Source organism: Monodelphis domestica, chromosome 4, assembly GCF_027887165.1.
Source record: "Monodelphis domestica isolate mMonDom1 chromosome 4, mMonDom1.pri, whole genome shotgun sequence".
Classification (NCBI taxonomy): Eukaryota; Metazoa; Chordata; class Mammalia; order Didelphimorphia; family Didelphidae; genus Monodelphis; species Monodelphis domestica.
In genome coordinates, this window is record NC_077230.1 from 433314285 (window position 1) to 433331028 (window position 16744).

Sequence of the window (16744 nt, forward strand, 5' to 3'; positions counted from 1 at the left end):
AGAGGAGAATGGCTGGCGAGGTGTGCCTGAGCCGGACGGAACATGCCTGGGCCATGAACAAGGGGCCCTTTCAGGGAAAGCTGGGATACCGGAAACGGTGAAGGAGCAACAACTTGGAAAGCTCCCACAGCTGGGTAACTGTGATGAGCAGCCAGTATTCGGGAGGACTCCTGGAGACGTGACCCAGAGGCGATGGACGTGGTGACCTGGGAGGGACCCCGAACTGTGGAAGTCCTCAGAAAAGCCATCAGCACAGGCAGAGGCCCGATATCTGGAAGCTCTCCCAGAGCCCAGCGCCCAGCGCTTCCCAGGGCGGGCGGCGTCCACCTGGGGCTCTGGGACGGATCCCTGGGACAATGCCCCCGGGAGAGCATTTCTCCAGAGAACGTGGGGGAACTGGGGACGGGGAAGCAGCAGGGATTGGCATCAGCAGGGCTACAGGAAATGGGAAGCCCAAGACAGCATCATCAGGGAGGCAGAGCTTCTGCAGGGACAGAAAAGGGAAGGGTCCAGCCTAGGGCTGGGCTACCCGGGAGAGGACAAAAGGGAACTTAGCACCCTGTGTGTGGGTGAGCCTTTAGGTCTATTGATCGGTCTCTGGTGGGCGGGTCTGGGACTTCCCTGGGGCAGACTCGGGGCCCCCAGATTGGAAGCTGGCAGGGGCAGAGGAAGCAGTACTTTGGAGGGCCAGGACAGCGTGACCTGTATCGGGCCTGACTGCGTTTCCACAAGGGACAGATTCTTTTTCCTTTGTTTGAGGGGGAAGATGGCAGCCTCCCTCCCAAGGAAGAGGACAAGGAAAGATGCAGAGCATAGAGAAGAGAAGGGCGAGAGCCAGCTGAATCAGGGCCCCTTTGGAAGGACAGCATTTTTTACCAATGGCCTAAACAAGAACTCGGGGATAAAAACTACATCGAAGACCATTTCATGGACATCCCTTCCCATTGCACTGTGTATTGTTAAGCAGGAAAAAACCCAGGACCATGAAACAGTCAGGGAAGCACTCAGTGAAGGAAAGGGGTTCCGTGCCATAGTAGGCCTCCACGCAGAGCTCCACACTCGTGGTTCAGAGGACGGGCACTGGTTGCTCTGGTCACTGAGCCCTGGGAGAGCCAACTGTGCTGGAGGGACAACTCCATAGGGCCAGTCACATTGGGAAGCTGGAATGTTTCCAGGTGTAACCGGGGGCTGAGGGGGAGAGGGGACACTTGATTGGCTCTACCATGGTAACAAAGGAGAAGAGGCACCAAAGGGAAGGACCCAGCCCAGGGCTGGGCGGCGGCCTTGGGAAAACCTTTGGGCCAGAAGAGAAACTTAAGAGCTGATGGGATTAGCCTTCCCCACCTCCACTACTCTGGGGCCTCCGGTTAGCCTCAGACTGGGAGGTTGGACTTTCCCTCAGGGAGAAACTCTCCTGGGACCAGGTCAAAGCTAAGTATAAACTGGGGCTCATGGAGGCTTTGGGGGCTTCTAGGCGGCCGTGGACAACATAGAACGTGCTCCTGAGGTGGAGTTCAAGGCTGAAAAATGAGATAGGGCGGCCGGCGGCTTTGCCATTTTTTCAGATTCTGGAAGCCAGATGAGAAATGGCGAAATCCTTTTCCAAGGACCTTCTCTCACTCTTGGCTCTGGCCCCCTTGGGGAGCCAGAAGCCCTAGAGGCGCTCAGGAGAGCCCAAGCAGATGATGCTCTCATTGGCCCTACACAGTCCCCAGAGAGCTCAGGGACTCCCAACGAAAATGGCTCTGAGGAGAAGCACCTGCACACAATGATCTGAAGAACTTGGGCTCTTTGGGGAAATCAAGGACTGGAAGGTTCAATGGGTTGGCTTTGCAATGGACACAGGGAAGGAGGCGTCCAGCCAGGGGCCTGGATTCCCTGGGAGAGGCCTCTGATGCAATGGGAGACCCTTCTGAAAGGGAGTTTAAGGTGGGGTTATACCTGCTCATTCTACCTAAGCTGGGATCCTTGGAGACCTTGTGCTGGGGAGGGACGGGGAGGCCAGGAAGCCCCTGCTGGGGGACGCCTGGGCTGGAATGGGGTGTCTGAAGGCCTGAGAGGAGGCCCGAGGGGGGAAAGGCCTTCCTGCAGGGGGGGGGGAGGAGCCAGGCCTGGGGGTACCTGCAGGAAAGGGCTCCTCCTGGGGGCTGGCAGGCCTAGGAGGAGCCCCAGGGGGTGCTGCACCCTCCCTGCTGCCTCCCCAGATTGCTGCACTGGGATAGGGTTGGCCCCTCCTTGGGGGGCTCCGGGGTCCCCCCTAAAGCAGAAGGAGCAGCAGGACTTTCAGAGAGATCCCTGGAGGACGGGAAGCTGCGGGAGGGGCCTGGACTGCCAGCCGCTGCCCCGTGCCTCAGTTTCCTTCTCCGTCAGAAGGGGGGTATCCTCGTACTGCCTCTGCAGGCCTCGGGAAACAAATCTATTCACTGATCGGTCTGTCAATCAATCAATCAATCAATCAATGGACATTTATGAGGCCCCAGCAGTGGGCCAGGCTGTATGCCGAAGCAGCAGGACACCCAGGGGCCCCGGCAAGAGGACTCCATTTCCCAGAATGCCTTGTCCTACCTCCTCGCAAGTTCTGGCCCCTCCCTCTTTGGAGGACTCCATTTCCCAGAATACCTGTTTCCTGTCTTTGTCCTCTTCTTGGCTTCTCCCCTTCCTACAGCTTCAAGGTATGCTGGGAATCTCACGTGGCCAGGCTCGGCTCCCGGAAGTCTCACAGCTGTGCTTCTAGGACTTTGGTTGGGAGAGGGGGAGGGGTGCACATGCGCGCTCCAGCTCCCTGCTCTGGCAGCAGAGACTTTCTTTTTTTTAAACCCTTACCTTCCGTCTTGGGAGTCAATACTGTGTATTGGTTCCAAGGCAGGAGAGTGGTGAGGGCTAGGCAATGGGGCTCAAGGGACTTGCCCAGGGTCACAGAGCTGGGAAGTGTCTGAGGCCAAATTTGAACCCAGAACCTCCCGTCTCTAGGCCTGGCACTCAATCCACTGAACAACCCCAGCTGAAACTTTCTACTTCTAACTCCTGGTGACCCGGAAGACCCAGGTGCACCAGTTCCGGGTTAGTGAGCCTAGAGTGTGGGCGGAAGCCGCCGTGCACGTATAAGCGGAGAGGGGCGGGCCGCACCAAGTGTAAAGGTGTGCCGGGGGGGAGGGGCGAGAGTAAAGTCGTGCTGGGTGGAGGGGCGGGCTGTCTCTCTGTCATGTTTGTTGTCACCTTAAAGGACCTCAGAAAGGGGGCCAACACGGAAGTTCCCGGCCAGGCGGGCGTCTCCGTCTGGACCAAAAGCCTTGCGGGCCTATGCGCTCCCGGCCTTCCGGGCCAGTAGACAGCTGGGGGAGGGGATGCAGTCACGGGAGGGGGCGGGGCTGGTCGGGGCTCTTCCTGTTCTCCTCCGAACTCCCTAGGGAGAAGCAGCGCTCTGGAGCCTGTCCGGGGGCAGCGGGGTGCGGGTGCCCACATGCCATGTAAGGAGCCCGGATCTCGGGCACTGAGGAAATGCCAGCCCACTCTCCCCGCCCCCCCATGCCCTCCCCATTCCCCTGTAACCGCCCCCCAGCAGCTCCCCCAATCCAGCCAGTGGAGCTTCTGAATGGAAGGAAGCCAAAGATGGCGGTAGTAGAGGGGGCGGGGCTTCTTCCTGGCCAAGGCCCTTCCAAGCCTGAGGCTCCTGGTTCCCCCCTGAGGCTAAGGAAGGCCTGGGAGCCCCCCTGAGCTCTCCCCCTCTCTCCTCCCCCCAGGCGCACACAGAGGAAGTCTCTCCCCTCGGGGCTGCCACCCTCGGAAGCACCCCAGGGTGGCCTCGCAGCCAGAGGAATGGCCCCCTGGACCCCGAGGCCCCCCTCCCAGGTGAGTGCAGCCCCTCCCCAGGCCAGGCTGGTATCCAGCAGAACTCAGAGCTTGGTCTGTGCCAGGCCTCCAGGGGCGCCCTCACCGCTTGTCCTCAGGGAGCTCCGAGGTCCGCCCTGGCTGCCCCCCATCCACCGCGTTCTGGGGTCTCCCCGGCCTCGGGAGCCGCCCAGGATCCAGGCAGACAGGCCCAGGCGCTGCCATTCCTTCATCCATCCCCGTGTGAGGTGGCCCCCCAGCTCCAGGGACAGCCCAGGACAGGCTCTGCTCCTGCCCTCCAGCCTCGGCGTGGATGTGTAAACACGCATTGTAGAAACCCCCAAACTTGTCGCCTAGTGAGATCCCATGAAGCCGCGTTTGGGGTTATGTTGTAAGGGCCCCCCCCAAGGGAAGCTCCCGACACAACACCCCGCGGTGGGTGACTGATAAATTCTGGGAGGCAGGCTAAGCCAGTGCTACCTTCCGTTTCCTGTTGGGTCACCCCATTGGACCAGAGACACCTTTCAGGGAAGACCCAACACCTGGGCCGGACAGGCCTTTTAGCATCCATTGCGGCAGCTGCCAGGCTTTTACCTGTGGTCAGTGGCAGCTGCAGGTGCCACCCCCTTCCCCCAGCCAGGGTCCCCAGAGCCGGGCAGGTGTTTGTGGGTGTCTGATGGGTCATTCCAGGCTGCAGGGTGCAGAGGAGGGTAGCAGGGGAGTGGGCAGAGGGTTTTGGTCAGGGTCAGAGCCTTTGATCGAGTCCAGGACAAGGTCAGAGAAGAGAATGGACTGAATCCTGCATAGCTATCAGACTCCCCAGGCCGGAGGAGCCTGTCTGGGCCGCAGTCCTCGGGGAGCTCCAGGTTGGCCTAAATCTTCCCAGGCTCAAAGGGCCCCTGGCCAGGCTGAGCTTGTCTCCTAGACCTTCTCAGGCCAGTGATTCCCCCGCCATTTTCATAGGAGCCCGGCTCCTCCTGCAGGGCCTTCAGCCTCCCCAGAGTAGGACACAGACCTGAGCTGTGATTCTTCCCACAGAAGTCTTTGATGCCATGAATTGCTTTTATATCCGACACCCCAAACTCCTTCCCTTCCAAAACTGGCCCATGTTATCATTGATAGCCGATACACAAGTAGTGGAATAACTGATCTAACTCCGTGTCATCACTTGTTTGATGATCAATAGTCTAAAGGCAGGAAGACAATTTTCCTTTAACAACTGTAAGATAAATTGTAGGAAATCAAACACGGAAATTGGGTCGAAAAAGTTTTCTTGCAGATGAGATTTTCATCCAGATCTGAAGGAATGCAGTGCACTGGGGACACAGCAGCTAGAGGGGACAGTAGTGAAGGCTGGGGTGGAGGCTGAATGAGGATCCTGGCAAACTGCAAGGCCAGGAGACAGAGTCTCCTGTGAGGAACAAGGAAGGCCAGGCAGGGTCACTGTGAATTGGAGATCTCAGGGGAGGGACTGAGTGGCATGTTCCCCAGGGATATAAGAGAGAGAAGGACTAGAGACCAAGAAAGAAAGAGATGAAGGCAATAGACCTGTGCTAGAAGAGAGAAGGACCTTTTTTCTTTCCCTTAGATTTTGGAGAGAGAGGCAACTGACCACATTAAATGACCAGTCAATAAATTCTTTAAATGAAGAAATTCTGCCTCTTGAGAATTCCACTCCTTACACTGTCAGTGTCTTTCCTTTGAATTAATTCAATCCCCAACTTCCGTTAATAAAACGTTATATTTTATAGAGATGAATGCCCCTTCCTTTACTCTTCATACTTATTCTTCTGTGTAGCTAAATACAAAATGACTGAATATATTCCATTAACCAATGACATTTATCATAAAGCAAAGACAGGATGTTTTGACTATGGCACATCCTACCCAGTGGTTGCCCAAACTCAATATTACCCAAGACTGCATTTCTTCACATAGGTAGAATCAGGTCAGATTCTTTGGAATTCTCTTGATGCTTTCACCTAGATAGAGTATTTTAGCCTCTTAGAAAATTAAGTAGAGAATTCATTTTTCTTTTTTTTTTCCTCATTCATCACTGCTAATATTAATAGTACATGTTACCTTCTCAGAAATTCTTCAAAAAAGTATTCTTTTTTTAAATTTTAAACTCCTATCTTGGAGTCAACATGATTCTCCCTTCAGACACAAAATGCCTTTGTCATTATTCCATTGGGCTCTGAGTGAGTGGTCTTTAGTGCTGGCTCTGCCACTCTTCAAGCTTAGGAGTTTGGTGTAATTGTCTTGTGTGCATCAGTTTCCTCCAGTCTGTTGATGAGGGTTTTACTACATGAATTCTGAAGGTTCAGCTCTCTGTCTTGTGACTTTTGCTGGTTTAGGGGTCAGTAGCATTCCAGGATGTGGCTGTGGACTTCACCCAGGAGGAGTGGCGCCTGTTGGATCATTCTCAGAAAGAGCTGTACAGGGAGGTCATGCTGGAGAATGTGCAGAATCTACTCTCTGTGGGTAAGAAGCATTTCCTCTGTGGACTCTGAATCTGCCATTAAGGGAATGTCTTCTTTCCAAGCCAGGAATTTGTACAGGAGTTGAGACTTTGTCATGATTAAAAAAGCAAAAGTGCTCATCTCTGCCCAGGGTTCTGCTTCTGCCTGCTTTTCATTAACAAAGTCTTTGGTGTTGTGGGAAGCTGGGATGTTCCTTTCTAGATCTGGAAATTGTTTCTTCTCTTTTAGATAGCTTCAGGTGAAAACGTAAACCAGTGTTAACAGATTTCCGTTTCTGAAGCTCATCTCAGAAGTCATCTAGTCCAGCCTCTAATTAGACCCGAATTTTGTGTGCGAATTCTGTTTATATCCAGGCAGCTTTTCCTTGAAGATGGGCATTGAGGGGGACCTTCCAGCTGCCAAGGCAGCCCCTTCTTTGGGATGGGCCTAGTCTTTAGAAAGGATTTCTTGTTATTAAGTATTTGGGGGGGACATGAAGCTAAGCAGGCAGCGTGGCAGAAGCAGAATCTCAAACAGTGCTTCTAAATGATAGACTAGAATCACAGAATGAAATTAGAAAAAAAGTGAGGGGACTCTTCTGAGGAAAACACCTTGAAAGTGAAGCAGAAAGGGTCTGTGGTGGAAGATATGGGGGGACTGGAAGTAAAACTGCCCAGAGGAGTGCAGACAGTCCATCCCCCACCTACTTCTCTGGTTCCAATCCTGGACACAAGCCAACTTTGAGACTCATTGGCATATTCCATGCCCACCCCTTGAAATACAGGCTTGGTACAAGGCTGCAGTGAGGCCCCAAGTCACTTGGCCAATTCAAGCTTGTGGTGAAGCCCCTTGCCCCAGGGCAAAGTAGCTCCCAGTTCTCTGAGCCCTGCAAGCCATCAGGGAATTAATGCGGGGGGGGGGGGGGGGGTCACCTAACAGGACTTGATCCAAAACTTTACCGTAAATTATTGTACAGTAATCATCAAAGCAGTTTGGTACTAGTTGAACAATAGAAAGGTGGATCAATGGAAGAGAATGGGGTAAATGTCCTCAGCAATCTAGTGTTTGATAAAGCTAAAGATCCCTGCTTTGGGGTTATAACCTCACTATTTGATGAAAACTGGAAAAGGGTATAGCAAAATTTAGTATAGACCAAGAGCTCACATCCTATATCAGAATATGATCCATATGGGCAAATGATTTAGACATAAGCATGATATTAGTAAATTCAGTGAACATCAAATTGTTTTCCTATCAGATCTGTGGAGAAGGGAAGAATTTATGACCAAACGAGAGACAGAGAACTTTGTAAGATGGGAAATGAATAATTTTTAATTATGTTAAATTTAAACTTTTTTGTACAAATAGAACCAACATAACCAAGATTAGAAGAGACACAAGAAGCTGGAAAATTATTTTATAACAGATTTCTCTGATCTCATTTCTCAAATATATGAAGAAGTAAGTCAAATTTAATAAGAATCCAAGTCATTCCCGAGTTGACAAATGAAAAAATGTTCAGAATCCCTCTGGATTAAGCCCTGCCAAATTGGCCAATATGACAGTAAAGGAATATGACAAAGATTGGAGGGGATGTATGTGCCAAAATTTGGACACTTAATGCATTGCTCGTGGAGTTCTGAATTGATCCATCCATTCTGGAGGGGCAACTTGGAATGACTCCCAAAGGACTATAAAACAATGCACCCCTTTTGATCCAGTAATATCTCTGCTAGGTCTGTACTCCAAGGAGATAAAAAAAAATGGGAAAGGACCTACTGATGGGAAAATATTTGTAACTGCTCTTTTGGTGTAGCAAAGAATTGGAATTGAAGGAATATCTTATCAGTTGAAGAATGGCCGAACAAATTGTATATGATGGTGATGGAATTCTATTGTGCTGTAAGATCTTATTGTAAAGGTTAAAAATTAAAGGATTGGACTAAATATATGAGAAATGTTGACACCAAAAGTATTACTCAAGTCAGAATGACTTTTTATGGTAATTTATTTACAAAAGGAGGATGAAAGTAAGGAGATCAGAGAGAGAGTAGATAATTACTCTGACCTGCTCCAAATCAGGCAGGGCTTCAGAAGCCCAGCAAAGGGGGTCCAGAAGTAAACTAAACAAGAGTTTTAGCCAAGAGGCCTCCCCCAAGCAAGGGGCCTCTCCGGTGGCTAGTACTTCCAGAAAAGCCAGTCAACCTTTTTTCACTTACCTACTAGGTATCTAAGAGAAAATCCATTAGCAGTCAGAGGTCCCCAGCTTGAGCTCCTTCAAGGTCCAGTTCTAAGGCAAATGAGCTAGTCACAGGAAGTTTTTGCCACTTATAAAGACCATTCCTTTATCACTTCCTATGCCTTCGTTACACTGTAGGTGGACCAATTGCAGCCATAGCTTTGCTTAGGACTGCCCAGGGAGAAAGTGGGTTCTGATTCATCACCCACTATCACACACATGGGTCATAGACCTCCACATATTTAAGGATAAGTGGGGAATATATGCTTCTGGTGATTAAATCTAAAAATGTGCAGAGGAGACTTGATCCCATCTTCACATTATGAACTGGATGATTTTAGCAAAAGTTGAAAAGACCTACATGAACTGATGCACAGTGAAATAAGCAAAACCAAGAGAACATTATACACAGCAACAGTAATATTGTGGAATGATCACTTTTGATAGACTTGGCTATTCTCAGTAATACAATCCTCCATTACAATTCTGAGGCATTTATGACAGAGAATGCTTCCAGGGAAAGAGCTGTTGGAGTTGGAATGCACATAAAAGTGTGAAGTGGAATTTGGGTGGGGCTCATACCCCCAGGAATCACTCTAATGAGCATACTGGAGACTTGAGAAGATGCTGGAGAGGTTAAGTGGCTTTATTCAGAGGTGTGGAAAGGGTGGTATAGAGTGAGGGAACACATTTAGGAGAGACCTCTCAGAAGCATTGGCATTTATACTTAAATTTACTCAGAATTTATACAGATCCATCACAATTTTATCTCTTTCCCATCATCTGTATGTGATTTTTCTTTCTTCCTCCTCAATCTTTTCTCATCCTCTGTTCTCCTTAATCTTTTTCAATGTTTCTGAGTATAACATAAAATATTACATTTCTTTATCTTGTCCTATCCGCTATTCTCTATTGCTTTCAAATGTATGACAATATTCTTTAGGTTTGCAATTTCTCAGTTAAGTCAAATTTTGTTACAATTTTTCTTGGGTAGCAACATTCAGGCTGTAGGTAGTCATGGTTATAATTTGTAAGTTCTGAGATTTCTCTCATAGGAGTTAGAACACCCAAACTTATTCCAGAAAGAGGGGAGGGGATATATCTTAGCCATCTTTTTGGGGAAAAAAGGAATATATAAAACTGCTTGTGGAGGAGGAATTCAACTCTTCATGAGGAGAGATTGATACATCCTAGTGGAGGGCACCTAACTTAACTAATTTTCTATAGGAAGTTGCCAATCTAAGATTACTAACACTAATCAGTGTATATTGGTGAATAATGCACAATTTCCTCCCACACAAAAAAATGAAATTTTTCACTTGTTTATTTGTTGTTGTTTTTTGAAGTTGTTGCTTTACATGCTTATTCATTTATAAAAATGAACAATATGGAGATAAAATTTAAAAAGAAGTATAAAACTATAGCTCACAGCCCCTAATTCTGCCTAGTATAATAGGTTTATTCTTATTCTTCCTTCATTCTTCCCTCCAATTCCATGCCAGATGATAGGAATGGATAGGAAGGGAATAAAAGCATTTCCATAATACCTGCTCTATATCCTCTCCTGGATAAAGGAGTTCATGATTAACATTAATTGTGCAACATCCTTGTGAGTTTGATACTCTTATTGTCCTCAATTCATACTTGAGGCAACTGAGGCAAATAGAGGATAAATAACCAGTCCAGGGACACCCACTTACCATCTCTCTCAGGTGGATTAAATTTGTTTTTCTGAATCTCAAGTTCTGATCTCTTACCCTTTAACTACCAGCTGCCTTCAATTTCTAGATAATGGAGGATTGGGGAATGTGCCTATTCTTCTATTACAAAAGGTAAATAAAGATGGAATTTTCTGATTGGGAATGGTTTCCATGATCTCTGTCCTCCTGCAAATGTCCCAACAGTGAATACAACAAATCATTCTGTTGGCCTTACTTGCATTCCACTTTTCCATTAAGAGGACCATTTTTTTTCTCTTCTTATGTTAAGGGATTCCAGTTTCTAGAGAAAATGTTATCTCTTGTTTTCAGCAAGGGAAAGCACCATGGCTACTAGAGCAAAAAGACCTAAGGAGCTCCTGTCCAGGTGAGTGAGGTGAAAGCAGGTGTATAGGGGCTATTATCCCAAAAGACTTTTATCTGTTGTACTGAAGGAAGTACTAGACTTGGGGGCTGGCAGACCAAAGCTGAATCGTGATGTTCATTTCCTGAGGGATGGATAATGGACTCTGTATAAAGTATGAGACATAATATATGGTAGATAATAAAAAAGAATGAAAATTTAGTATGTCTGCACTAAATAGCATATCTTTGCATCTAGAGAAAAGAAGAAAACTTACATTCTACTTTCAAAATTACTTCATTAAAGTTAAAAAAAAATAGTGAAGTTGTTTCTCTACTTAACATGTAAAATTTACTAAGAATGGCCATGTGATAGTGCCTCTAAAATGATGAGAACAGAGTATCTAAAAGATTACTTGAGATTCACAAAATTATAAGAATGATCAATGAGTGACTTTTTCGGAAAGATAGAAAGGACAATGGAGACTGTCTAGTACTTTGGACAAAGCATGCTCAGGAATAAGCTTTGAGTTGTAGTCTAGCTACAAGGAACTTGGTCAAGTAATTTCTATATTCTTTACTAATACCATGATTTGCAAAGTATGATGAGAATCTTGGGCGTGACTATGTTACAGATCCATTGTGTGTTTTCAATGTTATTATTAGTGAAAGTATTCTAAAATAATCTATCCTGCAAATATGACCGAATGGTATGTCCAAAGACTGGTTCTGCTTTTCCGTGTTTAAAAACTCCTTTTTGTCTGGGGAAATGAAATTAAAATCAGTTTACTGCCATTAAAGGAAAGAACTTATTTTCCTGTGTGGCTGTATGTACTTCTCCCTTTTATGATTATGTCATCATTTGTTTTCTTCAGAGGCAGAGACTAATTTTGAGATGAAGGAGATGTTTACAAAGTTGAATCTTTTTGTGAAAGGACACGGTCCCCAAAAATGCATGAATGATGATCTCTTTGACTTCATTTTGAGAGAACTCTGTGACTCTGATATCAAGGTAAATAAAAATCCAAAGAGTGATTGTGAATTTGATGAAACTGCCAAGAAATTCAGCCAATATTCAGTTCTGAATCAGTACACAAAGTTTACCTCAGAAAGTGACTGTTGTCAGGATAGTGAATACAACAAATGCTTTCCTGAAGAAGTAGGACTTGTTCAGTCATATGAGAAACCTCATGAAATGCCCATATATCAAGGTAACCTGGAAGGAATGGTCTTTGGCTGGGGATTAGATCTCATTCAATATCCAAAATGTAAACGTGTAGAGATGGTTTCTGTAAGTAATAAAGGCAGTAGATGTTTCAGTCAGAACTCTGAGCTTGGTTCACATCAAATAATCCACTCTGGAGAAAATCCCTATGAATGTAAACACTGTGGAAAGGGTTTTACTCAAAGGGGCAATCTTGCTGCACATCACAGAATCCACACTGGAGAGAAACCTTATAAATGTACACAGTGTGGAAAGGCTTTTACACAGAGGAGTCATCTTGGTGTACATCAGAGATTCCACACTGGAGAAAAACCTTATGAATGTACACAATGTGGAAAGACTTTCACAGCAAAAAACAATCTTGCTAAGCATCAGAGAATCCACACTGGAGAAAAACCTTATGGATGTAAACAATGTGGAAAGGCTTTTACAGAGAGGGGCTCTCTTGCTGCACATCAGAGAATCCACACTGGAGAGAAACCTTATGAATGTACACAATGTGGAAAGGCTTTCACACAGAGGAGTCATCTTGCTACACATCAGAGAATCCACACTGGAGAAAAACCTTATGAATGTACACAATGTGGAAAGGCTTTCACACTGAGGGGCCATCTTGCTGCACATCAGAGGATCCACACTGGAGAGAAACCTTATGAATGTACACAATGTGGAAAGGCTTTCACATACTGGATGCGTCTCGCTATACATCAGAGGATACACACGGGAGAGAAACCTTAAGAATGTAAACACTGTGGAGAGGCTTTCACACTGAGGGAGCATCTTTCCAGACATTAGACAATCCACACTGGAGGGAAACCTTTTGAATGTAAATAATATGGAAAGGCTTTCACAGAGGGGGCCTCTCTTGCCAGACATCAGACAATCTACACTGGAGAGAAACCGTAGGAATATAAACAATGTGGGAAGGCTTTCGCATAGAGAAGCAATGTTGTTGGATATCAGAGAATCCACACTGGAAAGAGGCCTTATTAATGTACACATTGAGGAAAGGCTTTCATACTAAGGAGTCACCTTGCTAAGTACATCAGTGCATCCACATTGGAGAGAAACTTTATGACTGTAATCAATTTGGATAGGTGTTCATATATAGCTCTACAGTTGCTTTTGTAAAGATTAAAATTTGGGGAAGCTGAGGCAAGATAGAAATTAGTTTCTCTCTGCAAGGAGTATTATATTTTTAGAGGTTTATTGAGGATTAAGGATTAAAGAAAATACAGGATAAGAAAGCACGTGTCTAGGCCCAGAGAGCCTATTCACGACCACTCACATCTTGCCTGCTAGGTGGAGAGCCGTGTGTGCTCTGAAGAGGAAGTAAAAAGAGGGTCGAGCCTATTCACAACCAGGTTTAAATACCCCATCTCACTCTCGGCCCAGGTGAGAATTCAGTGAGATTAGAGGGCATTCTGGGGAAGTGGAGCAAGGATTTCTGGGGATTGAAGTGCTGGATTCGAGTCTATTTTTACACTTTCATGTGAGAAAATCTTCACTGGAGAGAAAACTCATGAGTGAGGCTGAGCTTACAGTTGCCACTTTTAGATTTTTTTTAACAAGGTAATTAATTTCTGTACCCTAGAATTCAAATTTCCAGCATCTCATATTCCTTCTCTCATTTTCAGTGATAGCTGCTGTGGAGGTGAGGTGAGGGAGAGGCAGGAGAACTTGCTCACATGGTTTTAACTTTGTTACACAATTGGGGTTTTTTACTTCTATTTCCTTTTTATTCCTTCTATTTCAAGTGATTATTAATAAATTCTATAAAACATAATTCTTAATGTTGGACATTAATTTAAATCCTACATTTATGCTGACCAGAAGTCTGGAATTTAGGATAAGCGAGTAGATTGGTTTGAAAAAATCACATTTCTCTCCTGCAAGGGCCTTCTTGCCCCACCCCCTACCCCATCCCAGTCTGGAGAACTCTGACTGCTGCTGCCCCTCCTGCCACCCTAATTGCTCGAGGGGTTGGGTGGCGGGAGGCCTTGCTGAGCCTCTTGCTGCTGTTACTCTTGCTGTGGCTGATAAAGTATTAACCCCTCTGTGCCTTGCATTGCTAAAACCTGAATGCCCCCAGCTACCTGGTAAGCCATGTTTTTTTTGTTTGTTTGTTTTTGTTTTATCAACAACTAGCCTCTAACCATTCTGAATCCTTTAACCTTGGGGAAGCTGCCACCTCCCAGCCCAAAATCCCAGTGTGTTGAAGGAAGTTCATAATTTTAGCTCAGTTTTTTAAATTAGATAATCTTAATTATTGGGCTAAATTGAGAAAGTTTAGCCTTATCTTACTCCTAGAAATTTGCTCTCTCTTTAAGGCCTTTTCTAAACCCTCACATGGGACTTAAGTGTGGTCGCAACTTAAACCCTTTTTGCTTTCCCAGATCAGCTCAGCTAAGAGGCTCTGAGGAGTTTTAACCTTCACTGTGCCTAAAATAACCTTCACTGTCCCTCACTAACTTAGCTTCTAGCTAAAGCCTTTTGGCTGCCCTCCATTCAGAGGCTGATTTGGGCATGTTTCCATCTACTAGCCTTGTGAGGTCTTTACTAACCAGTAAACCAGTACATATTAGGCTAGTGCCACCTACTAAAATACTAAGATTCAGGGAGGAGATTCATCTCCCTACACCCCCTTGCTATTTTGGCCTGCCCAGTCTCAGCAACACATCCAATATGGAGTTTGTCCACACTATGCACAGTGCAGGTATGGGGAACCCCAGAGGTGTGATCAAAGGAATTTAGATGGATGATGATACTGGGGAGGGAAAGTAACCTTAAAGAGTCTGGAAGTGAATTTTTAGCTCTTTATATTCCATTGCTGTTTTAGTTTGTTCCCCTCCAAATAGTGAAGAAGTCTCTGTAAAGCAGCTATTGGAATTGGAGAAAAGGATCTCAAATTTAATGCCTGTATCCTGTCACATATGATTTAATTTTGTTTTTTAAGTTCACATATTGATCTAATCTAATATCTTCTGTTACATTCATTTTTCAGCTACTGTGTTTTGGCCATTAGCTATATGTGCTTTTACATTGTCTTTTTTTTTTTTGCACCATCCCCTATGACTGGTGTGAATTTTAAAATCTCCATCTTGCTTGGTCTAGCACCCAAAATTGTGCACACCCACACTACACGGGCATGTGCTAGTCAATGATAAATCAGAAATAACTGACTGCCCACCTGGGCTGTCCTAAGCCAAGCTTGAGCCACCATTGGCACTTGTGAGGCACAGGAAGTGACGGAGAAAGCAGCCTCTGGAGTTTGCTCACTTCCTGTGGACAGGACTAGACGCTAATTCGTGCTAGAAGCTTGAGCAAGGTGGAGGCCTGCAGACAGCTTCCCTTCAGATTGGTCACGTGAGTCAAGGACTGTTTCCTTCTCTACCTTGGCCCCTTTGGGCCTAAACTCCCTCTGGCTCCCTGCCAGAGGTTGAGTAACCCCTTTCCCTTTTCTCCTCTCTACTTCTCTCCCTCTCCCTTTTCTTACTCCCATTGTGATTAAACCACCATAATTCCATTCTGACTTGAGTGTTTCATTTTAGGAATTTCTTAAGTAAATTCCTTGGCGGCCGTAGTTTTAATATTATAACAACCTTCAAAGGTGATATTTTCATTACAACACTGTACTGGAGAAAATACCACTGTAAAAGTCCATAAACAACTTGTGCAAACCCTTTTCCATGGCAAAAACATAGGTCTTTATGCATGCTGGGTTATTCACCAGACCCATTGAGGTCACATGTTGTCTAAATGGCCTTTTGTTCCTTGTTGCCTTTGTTAATTGTCACATTGATGATGATGGATGGACTCCATCAAACTGGTTACAACCTGTATACAACTTTTGGAGAACTTAATGACCTAAAAATTCACATTGATTTTTAAGGGATCTTCATAAATGATTCTTTAGATATCTAGGAGCACCACTACCCCTGACTGATCATTTGCCTGCCTTGAGTTGTTTGTAACCAAAGGTAAAGGTCCATTTAGTATTTGAAGTGCAGCACAATAACACTTGTATTCCCCACCTCTGCATTTATTAAAAATTTAATGGATGAGACATCTGAAGTAATTTTCACTTTTGTAGTCCTTTCTCCCACATTGCGACGGATGGGATATATAAAGACATGCCTTTTATGGTTGTTACAGCCTCATACCAGAGGAGGGAGATTTCCCAAGGGGTTTGGTTACTCTGTGATGGGTCATTATATCATCCAGGTGTGGGAAGGATTTTCCCATGGAGCCTAGTGGCTCGTGGATAGTTTTTTTATATTTGTAGCTCTTCAACTTATTCTAAGCAGTACAGTGTTGTTGTTTTTTCCTTCCCCTTTTTGTGCTGCTCTGCCACATTTTGGAATGATGACTGTAATAGACTTGGTTAAAACTATCTGAGCCAAGGTTGAAAGATTGGCTAGATGTGGAGAACTTGTGACAAGTATCTGTCACCTAGTAACTCGTGAATCTCAGCGATAGTGGGGATTTTGGTACTTCTTTGAATATGCATTACTTATACTACTGTTTTATAAAGCTGTTATTTAGTGAAAATCATTTGCTCTCACACACTGTGTATCATGACCAAGTTAAAAAGGAAATGGATCTCATTTTGGGGTGAGAAACCTTTGTATTGTGCCTCTCCTTGGGCAGACACAGTATGTCGCTGATTGTCAACTATTCACTTTTGAAATTGAACTGTGGGGGTTGAACACATTGATTTTGAATGTACACTCTTATGCCAAAGGGGACTGCCCCCAATTGGCTCTTTGTCAATGTGCCTAGCAATCATTGGTTTTGTTCTTTCTCTTTTATTTCTCTCTTATCCCCAAATTATTATAAAAATATCCCTTAGAAAGTGCAATATTGTATGTACCTCTAGTTGAAGATCTTTAGAGATGTAAGTTGGCCATGTGTACTGATTCCAGGGGGA

The 16744-nt window shown here is 45.6% G+C and overlaps 1 protein-coding gene across 1 annotated transcript; it reads left to right on the forward strand.

The window, feature by feature from the left end:
* Positions 1 to 2481: 2481 nt before the first annotated feature.
* Positions 2482 to 11502, forward strand: LOC103092299 (zinc finger protein 333-like). Its single transcript, XM_056825640.1, has 5 exons — positions 2482 to 2672; positions 3741 to 3849; positions 6186 to 6312; positions 10560 to 10614; positions 11465 to 11502. The coding sequence occupies exons 1-5, from the start codon at positions 2497 to 2499 to the stop codon at positions 11475 to 11477; spliced, it is 480 nt and encodes a 159-aa protein (XP_056681618.1). The 5' UTR covers positions 2482 to 2496; the 3' UTR covers positions 11478 to 11502.
* Positions 11503 to 16744: the final 5242 nt, after the last annotated feature.